We start from the raw sequence: 13,751 nt of genomic DNA on the forward strand, positions 1-13,751 counted from the left end.
CTTGTGCAAACATTTTTGTTCCTAGGGACACACACCTACGGCACCCCTGGGCTACTGATGGCAGAGTCTGTGCTAGAAACAACCTCTTCAATAATCAGAGTTTGGGCTTTGACTATGATGACGTTAGGATCTCCAGAATGGGAAATAATTGACTGCAAGTTCCAGACCAGCCTGGACTGCACAGCAGGACTTGTCTCAAGAAAAGAAGTAAACCTAACTAGGATGTAAGTACACAGACAGGACAGCACATGCATCTGACTTAAGGCACACAGTGCAAGTGCATTAACGGTCTTTATGGAAATGGAGGTTTTGCTGCTTTTAAGAGAAACATAAAAGGGAAAATTAAAGAGACACTGAAAGAGAAAGAAAGCCTCAGGCATTTGATTGGATGCATCTGAAAACAAACCCCCACCCCAAATTATCAGGGAGACTATCTATTTTGTTTTTTTGTTTGTTTTGTGGGGTTTTTTTTGTTGGTTTTGTTTTGCTTTGTGTTTTTGTTTTGTTTTGGTTTTTGGTTTTGTTTTTTTGAGACAGGGTTTCTCTGTATAAACCTGGAACTCACTCTGTAGACAAGGTTGGCCTTGAACTGAGAGACCCAACTGCTTGTGCCTCCCAAGTGCTGGGATTAAAAGCAGTGCCTGGCTAGTAGGACTTTCTAAAAGAGACAGTAACTCTTTTCTGGGAGACAGGTGCACTGAGCTGCGTGTGGAGGTGCACATCTGTAACTCCAGCTCACAGGAGGCTTAGGCAAGACCACCTCAGAGGTGGTGTCTGAGTTTAGCTTCAACAGCATTCATTCCTCACCCATGACCCTAAACAGTACATCTGTCCCGTAACCCACCTGCCAATCTCATCTACGAAGGGAGATTCGCTAATGTAAGATAAGTAGCAGCCCATTTTAAAACTTAGTTTGTAAAATTTTAATTTAAAACTTGGCATAAACGGCTAGAGAGACAGTTTAGCTATTAGAGCGGCTGCTGTTCTTGCAGTTTGGTTCCACAGCTCACAACCACATGTACTACAGTTCCAGGGGACATGATGCCTCCTCCTGGCTTCTGTGGGCATGAGGCATACACACAGTACACAGATACACATGCATGTACAACACCCATACCCACAGAACAAGCACATCTTAAAATAAGCTCTGCTTAACCTTGACCCTGGCTCTAAGTTACAACCTTTGAGCAAGGTACTATGAAACCTCCCCAACCCTCAGGCCCCTCGTGCCCGGCCAACCCCCTCTCTGCTTCATTCATCGCACATCCTGGCCACATGTGAGTGAAGTCCCTAAGAGAGGGATTCCTCAGGCCACAGCGAGCAGCACTGTGGAAATCTGCTGTTGCTGGAGACCCACGGAGAAAGCTACTCTAATAAAAACTAGTCAATGGTGATTTTCAAACCTATCTTAACATAGTTCAATCAGCAGATTCGAGACAAAACGGCGTTTTAAGTAGTGTTTAGACACGTTTTTTGTATAGTAAACAGTAAATAATAGCAGCCCTATGTATCACTAAATATTGCTTATTAAGTCACAAAGCGCAGGGACCACAGCTGCTCTCTATTTTCTGCTGCATCACACTGGCTCAAGGAACACCTTACTTTGCCTCTGCACACAGACCGAACACAATCTGTGACTTGTCCTGTCTCAAGCCTGAAGGCCCGGCATCGCCTCAGCTCCTGATCCCACAGTTTAACTGCGCCTCCTTCTTTTGACCTAGGTAAATAAAAACAAAACCCATATAAGTACTTATACCTGACTGTTACAATAATTTCCATTATAACACTAAGTTGTCAGGATATCTTAAACACTCTATTTATAACTTCTAGAATTCTAAATTTCCAGCAATTTAAGAATACATACTAAACCTCAGTCAAATGTACACTCAGTTCAGTAAATTTTATTTTGTGAAATATTCATTTTCTTCTGTCACAAACATAATTTTACTTAGTCCACTACACATTACAATAAATTTCTCATAATAGCTCTACACTAAGAAAATGCACAAAATGGGATTTTGTTGTTTTTAACAGTCGTGTATATGTACACATACCATGGTGTGTACATGGAGGGCAGAGGGCAGCTCTGGAGTCTGTTGCCCCTCCACCTTTACCTAGGGGTTAAACTCTTGGCAGGCACTTGTGATGAGCATCTTGGCCTGCTTAGCCGTCACACAGTCCCACAGAATCACTGCTAACATCAGAAAGGTAAGTGAGATGCAGAGCAAGAACGACGGTTACAGATGCTCTGCTGCAGAGTTTACTTCTAAGGGCCAAAAGGGCAGCACATTTCTACAATTACTAAAGCCTCCTGCTGAAACAGGGTAGCAGGCTATTAGTGAGTAAAGGTGTGCGAAATGAGGCAGTGTGAGAAATACAAGCATCTGGAGTAATAGATAAAGGATAAAATCGAGCCACTTATGGATGTCCTCTTCAAAGAGCTGAAAAATAATTCCTTCATTTTACTTGTATTAGGAGGAAACACACCTTCCCATGAAAGAAACAGCCTGGCCACTTGTGCTCAGCTGCTACCTGTGGACTCCAATCTGCAGGGAAAGAACTGCACTCCTCAGTTACAGTATGCCACTTTTTTTTTTTTTTTTTTTTTAGCTTGCAGGGGACTTTACACTGGTAGCAAATGGTTTTTGTTTTTAGGGGAAGAAGCACAGGGTTTGAGGCAGAGTCACTGCATAGCTGTGGCAACCATGTACACAGACTGGCCTCAAACTCACAGAAACCTGCCTGCCACTGCTTCCTAGGTGCTGGGGTTAAAGGTGTGCACCACCACACTTAACCTTAATTTGATTTTTAAGATTTTTTTTTTAAAGTATGTGCACAGCCAGGCATGATGGCACACGCCTTTAATCCCAGCACTCAGGAGGCAGAGGCAGGCAGATCTTTGTGAGTTTGAGGCCAGCCTGGTCTACAAAGCAAGTCCAGGACAGCCAAGGCTACACAGAGAGACCCTGTCTCAAAAAACCAAAAAAAAAAAAAAAATTATGTGCATATGTGTTTTGGGGGGAGGGGTCTGTGCATGTGCGTGAGTGTAGGTGCCCTCAGAGTCCACAGAGGGCACTGGATCGTTTGAAGCTGGAGTGACAGGTGGTTTTGAGCTGCCCAGCCTGAGCGCTGGGAACTAAACTCAGGTCCTCCGCAAGAGCAGGGCATAATAACTGCTAGGCTGTCTCTTCAAACCCTCAGTCTTAGCTTTATTTTACTTATTTATTAATTATTATTATTACTTCTTTTTTTTAATTTTTTGTTGTGTTTGTGGGCATATTTGGTCAGAGGTGTCAGCCTTTGCCTTTTCACCATGTTTCAGACAAACTTTCTTTGCAGCTGATCCAAGCTGGCTGGCTGGGCTTCCCCCACGGGAGAGTACTGGAATTACAAATGCTTGCGCTACTTGGTCTGGGTTTTCCAGCTTTTATGTGGGTTCTGGGATTGGTCCTCAGGTCATCAGGTACATGGAGGAAGCACTTTTACTCAGCAAGTCCTCAACCTCAGCCCAGAGATCCACTTTAAGTATCTGGTTACCTTCTGGATATTTGGAAGTGACTTAGACAAAGGTCTCTCCTCACGATTGTGTTTGAGGGATTGTAAGAATGACGTCATGAGGCTGTCTCTAGCACCTTCTCCCTCCTCTCTCATTTGGTTATAGGAGACTTACAGCAAGGCCACAGGGATGAAGATGTAGCCTGGGTTCTATAGGGAGGGGTTTCCCTCTGTGTACTGTCAGCAGTGATGCAAGCACACAGGATTTGGACAGCATCTCAGTCAGAAGGCAACTGCCCATGCCTATCTCAGACAAGTAACACTCTGGCTGCAGTCCAGGTGCAGCTAACATGTCCAAAAATAGGGAGGCAAGTGGCATAGTGGGTTAATGGTGCTCTAAGCCTAATGATCTGAGTTTGGCCCCTGGAATGCACACGGTGGAAGGAGAGAACCCAATCCCACACGTTGTCCCCTGATTTCCACACAAGTGCTGGGGTCCATACCTTCCACCTCCTACACAGAAAATAAGCACAAAAAAACAAATGAAAAATAAAATGAAAAAAAAAATCAATTAGGACAAGAATTTAGAGGATCCAAAGAACCATCCATAATTAGCAATGGAGGAGAAGTACATGAACAGCTCAACCTGTGCAGCCTGAAAGACAGAGGCTCAAATCCTAGCTGGATGCCGTGGGTAGATAACAAATGTGTGAGGATATGAAAAAGGACTCACGGCCTTTCCTTGCCGCCAGTTACAATCAGTCCGTCTCGCAGGGTGGTATACATGGCAAACACAGGCCCATTGTGCGCTCTAGCCACCACTCTACACAATATGTGATCTTTCCACACACAGACATCACCACTGATGGTACCTGTAAACGTCAAGTTATTCTGAAAAGGAGTGGGGAAGGGGGGAGACAAACTCATCAAAAGTCCAAAGAGAGGTCAAACAGATGTCATCCGCTACGCAAGTGGAATGCTACTTCAGCTGCTTTGACGAAGCACATGCAAGGTGTGGTGGGGGACGCTGGACCCAGGGCAGGAGGCTGAAGTGAAGCTGCTCCCTTTCCTGAGTCTGTCCTCTACTAGCAGGCTCAGCCTGGGGCAGATCTCTCCTGAAGTACTGTAACTCTCACTCACATTGTTCTTTGGGTCAGTGCCTTTTGCTGCCTAATAGCTACTTCAAAGGTCACTAAACACTAGGAGGAGAACACGGTGCAGCTAGGGACTGGATGAATACAGCTCACTTGGTAAGGATTTCCATCACAGAAAGTAAGTCTATTACCCACAGCAAAGCCAGAGACCCTGCTAATCCTGCGGGCCTAGAAGAAGCACTGCTCCATGCTCTCTGCAGTGAGAGCATGCATCAGCTGTGAATGCCAGCACTGTTCCTCCTTTTCCCTTTCCCAGCCCCTAGCACAGAAGCATCACATGGCTGCCTATAACTATCTATGTAGTTTCATGTTTTCATGTATAGTTATAGCATTTAAAAATGCTTATACTGAATAAAAACCTATCTTGTAAGAAAATATTCTGGTAACACTATTGCTTCACACATTAAAAAGCCACATTTCTCCTATATTTATTTATTTATCCCTTTAACCAAGAATGGACACTCAGCTACAAAGTAGTTTTATCACTAAAGAGAGTTCATCTGGCATGGGCAGATCAAGTGCCAAGGTCATTACATTCCAACCTGGGTTTTCTTTTGGAAACAAGTGTCTGTTTTCTCTCTTCCCCTCTCCCCTCTCTCTCCCTCTTTCTCTCTTTTATGTTGAGACAGGGCTTCTCTGTGTAGCCTTGGCTGTCCTGGATAAGCTTTGCAGACCAGGCCGGCCCCAAACTCATAGCAACCTGCCTGCCTCGGCCTCCTGACTGCTGGGAGTAAAAGAGTGCACCACCATGTCCAGCTCAAGTGACTATTCTTATATTAAAAATACACAAGAGGTTCCATCCATTTGATATTGTTAGTCATTTTGTTTCTTTGTTCGTTTGTTTAAGTATGGGTGTCAAACTCTTTTAAACTTGTAGCTTTCTTTCTTAAAATATCTAATACCCACTTTAAAAAAAAAATCTACTTCGTTTTCTTTGGAACCGAAGAATCTGAAAAGCCTCACCAGGGCAGGGTATTCAAGGGAGAGATGTGAGTCTAAAGTACAGACCCAGGTGGGTGGTAGGAGAGAAAGCGAGAGGCCCCTGAACTCTCTCTCCACTAAGGGCAGGGACCCTGTTCTCTGCTCTCAGCTTCCACCTTCCCTGAATGAGTCGTGGGCCTGGAGCTCCAATGACATGACACTAAACGGAAGTCTGCCCTGACAGAAGTCACCTGAGCATGTTTTCTCTGTTCCTTTTCTTTTTCTCTAACGCATGTGAGGAGCAGGGGAAGCTCTCGGAGACTGGGGATGTGGAAGGCGGCAAATGCACGGCTAATGAAGCCCTGGAGAACAGCAATGAGCCAAGGAGGCAGATGTTTTACAGTAATGACGGCATTCACTTTCTTGCCAGTCGTTAACGTTTAAGAAGACTGGGCTTTTAAAAGGAGACTTATCTCCTTGGCTGGGATGCCGGGTTATCATCCCCGGACAATATTAATGCTGCTTGTGAACAGACAACACAACGGCTTCAAGACCACAACATCGCACAGCACTTTAACAGACATACTGCACCAAATGCAACAGCAAGCATCGTCTGCATCCGGGCATCTTCCAGAGTGCTCAGAAGCCCCTTTTTGCTGAGAAGAGCCCTTCCTGCCAGGGTCCAGAACTTCACGTGCTTTATACCCACAGAGACAAACTGGGTGTCTGAGTCTGGTCGAAATTCTGCTACAAAAATCCGTTGGTTGTGTCCAGCTCTGCTGGCAATTCTGGCCCCTAATACAGAAGACACAATAAAATGTTTCAGGTCAATATAAGAACCAAGCTAATTAACAAGACTGAACAGTTTCCTCGAATTACATAGCTTAAAACAAAACAAAAACCCCAATACAAATGCTTACAAGGTCTTGACCTTTGCTCTACTACTTAGCAGGGTCCACATGACCTATAATCACTGGGTCACGTAAGTGACACAGATTCATGGACTACTTTGTGACAATTTTGGAGGCCAATTTAAGGGCCATACCTTTTTCTGTGTAGCACCATTAATTTTAAATGTTCTCTCTACAGTGTGTTTGGGAATTTAGTCTATTGGGCTTCTGTTCTCAATCCAGCACTCTTAAGAGGTAGACGCAGGGGGATCTCTGTGAATCTGAAGCCAGCCAGGTATCTATGCAGTGAATACCAAGCCAGCCAGAGCTACACAGTAAGACTCTGTCTCAAAAAAGAATGTGTGTGTATCTTTCATGGGTTAAGGGATTGTAGTTCAGTGGCAGGTCACCTGTGTAGTATGTGGTGTGTGTGCGTGTGCATGTGTGTGTGCGTGTGTGTTTGTGTGTGTGTGTGTGTATGCCTACACTGGGTTGGATCTCAATATTCTTTTTCTTTGGGACAGAGTCCCAATTATATATTTTAGATTGCCTTGAATTTGATATGTAGTCCAGGCTGGCTTCAAACTCAGGGTCATTCTCTTGCCTCACCCTCCCGATGCTGAGATTACAGGCAAGTGCCCCCATGCCTGACAGATTTGTTTCTTTGTTTTGGGTTTTGTTTTGTGTTTTTGTTTTTTCAAGACAGGGTTTCTCTGTGTAGCCTTGGCTGTCTTGGACTCCCTTTGTGTAGACCAGGCTGGCTTTGAATTCACAGCAATCCTCCTGCCTCTGCCTCCGTGACTACTGGGATTACAGGCGCGCCACTGCACCTGGTTCAGTTTTCATTTTTTATTAAAATACTTCAGAACTAATCAAATCATTAGCAAAACCACAGACACAGTTTCTTACTGGAAGGAAATCATAGCGAGTCAGTTTGAATACCAACTGTGGTTTCCCGTTTCATGTTTCTTGAGCTTATGGCTACAGAGCTTTTGTGTGCTACGTGTTTTGTAGGACTGTAACGAAAAATGGTTTCAATCACTAACTTAAGTCAAAGGCTAAAAGGCAGCACCCATGCTGCCTAGGGCTCTTGCTTTCAGTACAGACATGAGAAGCGTCCCACCTTCCTGCCATCTCCAGATGGTGACCGTGTGCTCTGGGTCGAGCCCTACAGACAGCAGCAGCTTCCCAGTAGCGCTGAAGCTGACGGAGCACACACCCTTGGAGTGGGAGCATCTCAGTACAGACAACGTCTGCTTGTTCACTGCATCCCAGATATGCACAGACGGGGCTGTAGCTGCACAGAGATAAAATCCCAGGGTTACAACCATCTCCACACTCCCACCTCTGAATCCGGCATACACGTTGGACATATGGAAATATGTACTTAAAGGGATGTATTTATAACAGCTCAAAACTGAAGCTAAACTTTAAAAAAAATTAAAAGGAGAGGAAAGGAAAGGATACAAAACCCTTCAGCATATATTATAAACGGCACTTTCAAGAAAAGAGCATTTAGACGAAGGAACCAGACAATTATTTAAATAGCTCATCAAAACAAGATGTGTGCTTGAGGACTACAGGCAGCAGTCAGTGAGAAACCACAGCTTAGAAGAGGCAAGGCTCTTAAGTGGAAAATTTAAATTTTTCATTTTTCAATCTTCATAGAAGTTATATGAAAATTGCACATTTAATGCAAAGCTACTGCAGATGACATATAGAGCAGAGCATGGCTGTACCAAATAATTATTTATGGATACAGAAACTTGAATTCCATATAATTTTTATTATGAGTTTTTGATTTTTTTTCCTCCAACTATCCAAACTGGTTTAAATAAGAAAAAGAAAGAAGGAAAAATGCAACTATCTTTAGCTTATGTGTCACACAAAGCAAGTGCCGGGCTAGATTTGGCAATTGCTAATTCCTACTCAAATGTCACCAAGGGAGCAAGCCCTAGCTTACTGTGTTGGGTAGATTAACAGTGGACTAGTCAGAGAACAGAATCTCACTGCACTCTATTAAAAGCATAAAACAGAAATATCTGGGGAATATTTTCTGCTCATACTTATTGTTTAGAAAAATTATAGTTGAAAAACCCAAGTTTTTATAGGCTTAGATGTTGATATGTTTGTAAATGAACACATAAGAACAGATATATGTTATTAATTTAATTGCTTTCTTAGTTCATAAGCCATGATGAAATTAGTCATAGAAATTACTTACTATTAAACATTTAAATAATTTGTTGATATATGTTCAATAAAAAAAGCTTATAAATTTTGTACTAGCTATATGATGTTAGCAAATTAGCTAATTAGCAAAATAGTGTCTACCATCAATAATATGTGTGATGATTACATAACGGGATGTAAGAAAAATCTTCAGAACAGTGCCAAGCATACTTGAGAGATCAAAACATTTGTGAGTACGTGTGTGTGTGTGTGTGTGTGTGTGTGAGAGAGAGAGAGACAGAGAGAGAGAATACAAACATGTGTACTTGTGTACTACCCACCTTATTTTTGAGACTGAAGCTTGCACATTAGGCTATGCTGTCTGACGAGCAAGCCCCAGGAAATCATCCTGCCTCTGGGATTTAAGTGTGTGTACCCCCATGCCTGGTGTTCTCACATGAGTTCTTGAACTCAGGTACTCACACTTGTGAGGCAATTTTACTGACTCAGCTATCTTCCCAGTCTCAAAACCACTTTTTAAAAAGATATTATTATTATTATTATTAAAGATTTAAAAATGATGTTATTTGCCATTAATATTCTACAAGCTAATAGTGGAGCAGTAAGATGCTTGGACTTTTAGGGAGAAATATGACATTTGCATGTACCACTATATAACTAAAACAGAAAGTATTCTATTTCCTTACCTGACATATCTGCTGAATCACCTATAATAAAGAATAAGTAAAAAAGTTATCTACAAATAATATGTTAATAATAGTAAATTTATAAAACAATAATAATTTGGGGCTTTAAAAAGATTTACGTATTTATTATTATATACACAGTATTCTGGCTGCATGTACATCTGCAGGCCAGAAGAGGGAACCAAATCACATTGTAGATGGTTACACAGAGCCACCATGTGGTTGCTGGGAATTGAACTCAGGACCTTTGGAAGAGCAGTAAGTGCTGTTAACCTGAGCCATCTCTCCAGCCCTAATTCTGGGCTTATAAAATGCATTGCTAATTACACTTTGGAGGTTTGATATACATCTGTGCCTGTAGGAAAGAACTGGGTCTGAGGAACACGGCAGCAAAGCTTAGCCCCCAAAGCAAAAAGGGTCCTTTATCATAACTAAAGACTTCCCATATGTGTTGTACTGAACCACCCAGCCTGCTTAGCCAGAAAAAAAAAAAAAAAAAAAAAAAGCCTGCCATATTGAGGTGTTCATCTGTGCCCACTTGCAAAACATCTCTGCAGCTGGGCATGTTTGCATCTCCTCATAGGAGGGCAGGGAAGGCCATGAGACTGCACCCGAGTATCTAGCCACGCTACTCCACCCACTGTGTGCAACTGGGCCCTAAATGCACATGGGCCCATGGAGGGGCTACAGTATCTAGGCTGATTCTAATCTCAACTCCGGTGTTAGAGGGCGCGACCTTTGGGAGTGATTAGGTCACAAGGATGAAGCCCCACAACGAAGATCAGAATAGAGGAGTTGAGGGAAACACAGAAAGCCTCTATGGAGATAACAAGGCCATCTGTCACCTAGGGAGATGGCCTTTAGTACAATCCATCCAGGCTGGCACTTTCAGCTTTAGCTTCCAGTTTCCAAAACAGTGAGAAATGCGCTATTTGTTTCTTTTAAAAGCACCTACTCCAGGAATATGCTAGTAGCCAAAGTGAGCTAAGACATGCATCCCAGCATGGAACTCCAAAATTCCATCCACCATCACCCAGTGAAAGCTGGCCCTCCTTGGTGAGTGCGTATGTACAGCTGGATGGACAGACTCTGAAAAGAGACTCGGGCAAGCCCAAAAGTAGACTCAGAACCATTCTGTAGAGAATTCTGGGATTTCAAACACTCAAGACATAGTACAGTACAAAGAAGGCTCCTGCTGGAAAGCAATGAGAGACTGTTCCATGCATACCCCACTCCTATAGAACGCAGCTGGGGGACGCACAAAAGGGCCCTTCTGAAAGAAAAGCCCTAGGAGAAAGTCACTGGGAAAACAATGGTCTCCAAAGCTACAAGGCAAAGTCACAGGGATAAGTGGTTAGATTTGTACCCAAGACTGGCCACATCTGTAATGGAATGTCATGGTAATCTTTACCTGTCACTCTAAAATGCCTGTTCTCCTACTCACAGAACCATGACCTCTGAAGTTTTGGACAGAAGTTAAAAATAAACCACAGGTACATTTCAAATGGTTAGTGAATCTGATCCATACTAATGCCAAAAAAACACTTTAAAATGCAAAAGGGATTTCTAATGTGAAGCAGGCTAAACTTTGCTGAACAAGGGCTCTGTCCCCAATGGTCTAGGTAATGTCTTAGCTCCCTTTAATCCTCCCTCTGAGTTTTATATACTACTGAATGCAAGCATTCGGCTGACCAGAAATCCCTGCTAAAGCCAAAGGCCACCTATGTAAACTCGATAACCAAAGGTAAGAAATAGAAAGCTACCTAGCAGCAAGCATAAGGTAAATAGGGCTAGGTTCCATATGCGCACATACATTCTGAGTAGTACACAATTCAATACGTGCAATTTCCCCTACGGTATTGAAATTATTAGAACAAAATAGATGTTTCAAACTATTTTTTTTTTGAAATATAGAAACATACCTACTTGGCCAGTTGCCACTATGTTGATAAATTTGGGGTGCTGATTTACAGTGAGGCACAAAATATCATCATTATGTTCCTGATAAAAACTCTGGGTCCCTATAAAAAAAAAAAAGAATGAGAATTAACTTTAAAAACTTTACGATGGAACAGCCAAATGAGCTTTTTTTAGCACAATAAATTAATTTGTTTGTTTTTATTTTGAGCATTTACCATGTAAGTGATTAGTACAAAAGGATGACAATGAATCAGATCAATAATGTTAAAGGGATAGAGCCCTGAAAAGACTGAACCATACATAGGTAAGCAGAAGACACCAAACACCACAAGAGACTGATGGACAAAGGCTGGGATGGACCTGACTGCGCATACATATGGTTCATCTGAATAAACTGGATGCCATGGATGCCAGCAATATGGGTGGAATGGTGAACAGGTACTAGACTTATGGAAGATTTTGAATTGTCACTTATAATCTTTCCTTTTTTGTTTTTGTTTTTTGAGATAGGGCTTCTCTGTGTATCCTTGGCTGTCCTGGATTTGCTTTGTAGACCAGGCTGGCCTCGAACTCAAAGAGATCCGCCTACCTCTGTCTCCCTGAGTGCTCAGACTAAAGGTGTGTGCATCACCACACCTGTCTTCCTTTTTTGGCTTTGTAAAGAAAAAATTTACTAGGGCTACAGAGAATTCAAAAGTAAATTTTCATTTATTAATCTGGGCGATGTTTATTCATATTTCACATTTATCTTATAAGCAGTGTTTTTTGGTTGGAAAGCTAATGCAGTTCTTCTGGCAGTACTGACAGTGGGAAGACCCTTCGAAAGCCCAACGTCAGTCCATGAAGATGATAACGAGACTGTAAATAAACCAGGAGGTAACTAACTCTGAGGATGTAAAGTCAGGACAGCAGGCTGGGTGTGGATTACAGAGGACTGCGTACATCAGGCTCTCCACAACCTCAACAATTACATTAACACACCCATGCTACTTACACTTTCTCAAAGCCTATGGCTGTGGCAGTGCACACCTGCAAGCCCACAGAGGCAGGTGAGTCTCTACAAGTTTGAGGCCTGTGCTACACAGAGAGTTCTAGGCCAGACTGAGCAACATGAGGACTTGTGTCCAACAGAACAAAAAATAAATCTTCTCAAGTTAAAACACATTTTGTATTTCCTCAGCTGGGGGGCCCAGTGAGAAGAACAAGTGACTAATTATGGGCTGCTGATTAAACTGATGGGAAACAAGCTAGCAGAGACATTCCAAGGTACCCCAAAACTGATGAGAAATACACAAACCAAAGCAGGGCCTCCTGGCCCTGTCCTCTCTCTCAAATTCATTACAAGTCAGAAACCTAAGAGTGAAATTACAAGAATAGACATGAGTTTGCCACCTGTCTACACACTTATTTCCTTCATGTTTGTCCTAGTTTGCTTTTGTCCATTCTCCCAAAGGACTTAGAAAACCTCAGTTAAAGAGGATTTCCTTATTATTTTTTTAAAGCCCCCAAATACTAAAAAGAAAATTGCTACTGATTGATTGTGAGCCTGTGAATCGTTTACTTCAGGAAGCCAAAACATAGAGTCGTGTCATAGCTAGCACCGGCCAGGGGAAGAGGGCTGTGACTCACACCTCTACCTGCTCTGTATCCACTCGGAGGGACACCAGAGGGTTTGAGCTGGACAACGTCTGTTGCTGCTTCCAACTGCAGGCTGGCTGAAGCTTACAATTACATACAATAAAGCCAAACCCAAAACTGCCACTCTAGCTCGCCACACTGGCCATCACATGATACTGAGAGACCTTCATTTGCTCTTCATCACACTGATAAAGTAAACATCAGGAAGTATTTTCCACCTTCTTAGATTAAACAAGAGGTCACCAGTAGAGCCACAGGATTTCTAGCCCGTCTTTCCACAGCCTCAGGAAAGCAGCCTCCGTTTACTTCTACCTCAGCTACCACCTGTCCAACCACTTTCAAAGACGTTTATCCTAAACAGTCTGTGCTGGTGAGGAAGGTGTTGGAAAAGAGAATCCTAATGGTAGACTCACGTTTTCGTTACACTGTTTTAAACACAAAGCCTTCACTTCTAACAGACACCTGCATAGACTTGGCATATGAAATATTATTCTGTTCGATCACACTCTCTTAAGACTGAAATATTGTGGCCACAGTAGTACAAGCCTCCAGAAGCCAGGGCAGAAGGATGGCTAGTGAGGCCAGCCTGGGCTACCAAATAGTTCTAACCTTTTATCTCAAAACAGACATAGAAACAGCTACAATATAAAATACTTTAAATTTTTACAACATTTCTCTTATACATTTAGTATTTGCCATTCTGGTTTCCATTCAGAACATATAAATCTTTCATCTTTTAAAAACAGTATTTGAAGCTGGATGTTGTGGTACAAGTTTGTTTCTTTTTAGTCCTGGCCTCATTTTGGAGACCAGGCTGGCCTCGAACTCACAGAGATCTGCCTGCCTCTGCCTCC

General features: G+C 42.7%; 1 protein-coding gene across 7 annotated transcripts in view; it reads right to left on the minus strand.

The window, feature by feature from the left end:
* Eml5 (EMAP like 5) overlaps window positions 1–13,751 on the minus strand; it is a 107,618-nt gene that overhangs the window by 4,658 nt on the left and 89,209 nt on the right. The window contains exons 30-35 of one of the 7 annotated variants that reach the window (XM_051150308.1): window positions 11,262–11,360; window positions 9,340–9,360; window positions 7,584–7,757; window positions 6,162–6,365; window positions 4,229–4,367; window positions 1,603–1,717 (exon numbers count right to left, since the gene is read on the minus strand). In XM_051150308.1, coding sequence (XP_051006265.1) covers window positions 1,603–1,717; window positions 4,229–4,367; window positions 6,162–6,365; window positions 7,584–7,757; window positions 9,340–9,360; window positions 11,262–11,360 — 752 coding nt within the window. Of the gene's footprint in view, window positions 1–1,602; window positions 1,718–4,228; window positions 4,387–6,156; window positions 6,366–7,583; window positions 7,758–9,339; window positions 9,361–11,261; window positions 11,361–13,751 lie in introns of those variants that run through there. The other 6 variants (XM_051150299.1, XM_051150334.1, XM_051150327.1 and 3 more) reach the window with 6 other exon arrangements.

The sequence above is a fragment of the Acomys russatus genome, chromosome 1 (genome assembly GCF_903995435.1).
Source record: "Acomys russatus chromosome 1, mAcoRus1.1, whole genome shotgun sequence".
NCBI lineage: Eukaryota > Metazoa > Chordata > Mammalia > Rodentia > Muridae > Acomys > Acomys russatus.